Source organism: Prosopis cineraria, unplaced genomic scaffold (assembly GCF_029017545.1).
Source record: "Prosopis cineraria cultivar Desert tree isolate PC_DT_omini unplaced genomic scaffold, ASM2901754v1 PC4, whole genome shotgun sequence".
In the NCBI taxonomy this organism is placed as follows: domain Eukaryota; kingdom Viridiplantae; phylum Streptophyta; class Magnoliopsida; order Fabales; family Fabaceae; genus Prosopis; species Prosopis cineraria.
In genome coordinates, this window is record NW_026555335.1 from 32,886,409 (window position 1) to 32,889,949 (window position 3,541).

At 39.0% G+C, this 3,541-nt stretch overlaps 1 protein-coding gene across 1 annotated transcript; it reads right to left on the bottom strand.

Annotated features, from left to right (window-relative positions):
* Nucleotides 1-2,639: 2,639 nt before the first annotated feature.
* On the bottom strand, nt 2,640-2,984 carry LOC129308964 (uncharacterized mitochondrial protein AtMg00860-like). The gene has a single exon (XM_054950320.1). The coding sequence runs from the start codon at nt 2,982-2,984 to the stop codon at nt 2,640-2,642; it is 345 nt and encodes a 114-aa protein (XP_054806295.1).
* Nucleotides 2,985-3,541: the final 557 nt, after the last annotated feature.

The following is a 3,541-nucleotide window of genomic DNA, read 5'->3' on the forward strand; positions in this document are numbered from 1 at the left end:
GGTTCGAAGTGATTAAAATACTCAAATTCCTTTTCTAACAACATCAACCATTCCTACACACTCTAACAATCCTATTACACATTCCAACACACTAAATTCGCTAATCAATGTTCCACGTTGTCTCAAAGTCCTCAAATTATACTTAGGATTCGTCAAAACCCTTATAAAAAATTCTCAATCACCATAAAACTCATAAAATTAAGGTTAGAAGCTTGATTTAACTCCCCAGGATCTTAAATAAACTAATGAGTTAGGTCTAAATCCAAGGAAACTGAAATCAAAGCCCTCATTACCCTAAATGTTTAGATTTTTGCATAAAGGAGGGAGAAAAGGGAATGTACAACTTACCTAACTGTGAATCAAGCTCCAAATGCCCTCAAAGTAGCCTAGGGATTGTGCCTTAGCAGACTAAAAGCTCTCCTTCGTAGCTCTCTCATTTTTCCTTCTTCTCTCTTCTGTTTTCGATCTGTTTTTGCGATCTGATAAGTGTTGATTTTGCCTGTGCATCGCGGCGCATTGACTCGCCCATCGCAGCGCATGGCACAAAAAGCCCTGCAAAGTTTTAAACTTTTTTCTATGCCATGGCCCGCTTCAACCTCGACCTAGCCCTCTTCTAAGGCTATCCAAGGATCCAAAAATCATATCAATCTCCATAAACCTCGCTAAATAACAATTTATCTAAATTGATCAAATTACCCCTTGAAAACACTAACAATTACTAATGAGGGAACTGAGGATGTTACAATTCTCCCCTCATTTTAGGAATTTTGCCCTCAAAATTCAAAATCTTACTCAAACACATACCTGTGTAAATAATTGGGGGTATAACTGCCTCATTTTATCCTCGGTCTCTTAAGTCGCATCACCGGGAGTCATTCCCTTCCAAAAGACCTTGACCAATCGAATGGTTTTGTTTCTCAATTGTCAGTCTTTCACATCTACAACCTGCTCTGGTTTAGCTCGATAGGTCAAATTTTCATAGAGTTTCACCTTTTCCAACTCAATAACATGAGAAGGATTGGGTTGATATTTCTTGAGCTGACTCACATGAAATACATCATGAACACCTGATAAACTTGGCGGTAAGGCAATCTGATAGGCAGCAGGTCCTAACTTCTCTAAAATCTCAAAAGGACCAATAAACCTGGGAGTCAATTTCTTAGCCTTTATCGATCTCCCAATACCAGTCATTAGCGTGACCCTTAAAAACACATGATCACTAACCAGAAATTCTAACAATCTTCTACGTCGATTCGTGTAGCGCTTTTGTTAACTCTGGGCTGTCAACAACTTTTACTTAATCAATTAGATCTTTTGGGTGGTTTGGTCTACTAAATTTGAACCCAACAAACTTTTCTCGCTCAATTCTGTCCAACACAGAGGTGATCAACATCTTCTTGCATATAATGCCTCATATAGAGCTATTCCAATGCTAGAATGAAAACTGTTGTTGTAAGCAAATTTTGCTAATGGTAAATGTGTATCCCAACTACCTCTCAACTTTAAGGTACAAGCTCGCAACATGTCCTCGAGCATTTGGATAGTCCTCTCAGTTTGGCCATCTGTCTGTGGATGATATGCCATGTTAAATTTCAACTTAGTGCCCATACTCTCTGTAACGCTCTCCAGAATTTTGATATGAACCTTAGATCACAATCAAAGACAATGTCCTTCGGCATCCCATAAAGTCTCATTATTTCATTTACATAGACCTCGACATACTTCTCAAGTGAATAGGTAGTCTTCACTACCAAGAAAGGCACTGACTTCATCAACCGATCCACAATCACCCATATTGCGTCATAGCCCGCTTGAGTTCTAGGCAATCCAGTGATGAAATCCATTAATTTGCTATCCCACTTTCACTCTGGGATCTCTAGTGGGTGCAACACACCACCAGGTCTTTAATGCTTAATCTTAACTTTTTGGCACATTAAATATTTAGTCACAAACTCTGTCACGTCTTTCTTCATTCCTAGCCACCACCATATTTGCTTCATATCCTGATACATCTTGGAGACACCAGAGTGAATAGTATACTCACTACGGTGTGCTTCCTTTAGGATCGTCTTCCTTATCTCCTCATCACTTGGCTCACAAATTCGATCTTGATAAGTCACATATCCATCATCATTGAATCCGAACTCTGTGGGTCTTCTCTCTTCAATATCCTCATGCATGCCGAGTAGATACTCGTCCTTATACTAAGCAGTTTGTAACTCTTTCTAGAATTCATTGGTTATGACTATAGAATGCACATTGTATAACGTCATCTAAGGTGCTTTCCTTTGAGTATCTAAGAAAGTCTTAAGCAATCAATGCTCTTGAATCATCATATGAACAATATGCACCGTTTTCCTGCTTAACGCATTTGCCACTACGTTGGCTTTACCCAGATGGTACTTGATCTTGAAGTTATAGTCCTTGAGAAATTCCATTCATATGCGTTGCCTCATGTTCAACTCCTTCTGATCCACTAAGTACTTTAGACTTTTGTGATCACTAAATACTTCAAACATAGACCCATAGAGATAGTATCGCCAAATTTTCAAGGCAAAAACCACTGCTGCTAACTCTAGATCATGGGTCGGGTAATTCTCCTCACGCAGTCATAATTGTCTTGAGGCATAAGCAATAACTTACTCATCTTGCATTGAAATGCACCCTAAACCTTTCAACGATGCATCTGTGTAAACTACATACGGCAATCGAGGATTAGGAATAACCAGTACTGGAGCAAACATCAGTTTCCTCTTCAACTCTTGAAATGCCAACTCACACTTATTGGTCCACACATACGGTTGATCCTTCCGGGTTAACCTAGTTAGAGGAGATGCAATTTGTGAACATCTCTGAATAAATCGCTGATAGTAGCCTGTCAATCCCAAGAAACTTCTAATCTCTGTCACTGAGGTAGGCGATTCCCATTTCAACACCGCATCTACCTTATGTGGATCTACGACAATTCCTTCTACCGACACCATATAACTAAGGAATCTCACTTCCCTTAGCTAAAACTCACATTTGTTAAGTTTGGCATATAACTTATTATCCTTTAAAAGTTACAGGACAGTACGAAGATGCTTCACATGTTCTTCCTCATCTCTTGAGTAAATTAGAATGTCATCAATGAATACTACCACAAACTTATCCAGATAAGGATAGAAGATTATGTTCATATAGTCCATAAACACTGCCAGGGCATTCGTCAATCCAAACAACATCACTAGAGACTCATAGTCACCGTATCTAGTGTGAAAGGCAGTCTTTGGTACATCCTCGACCCTGACTCGCAACTGATGGTAGCTTGATCTTAAGTCAATCTTTGAGAACACCGCAGCTCTAACTAACTAATCTAGCAAATCATCAATCTTAGGTAAAGGATACTTGTTCTTGACTGTCACTTTGTTCAATTATTTGTAGTCAATGCAAAGCCTCATACTACCATCCTTTTTCTTCACAAATAACACTGATGATCCCCATAGGGACACACTCGGTCTTATGAACCCTTTTTCTAGTAATTCCTTCAATTGTTTCTTTA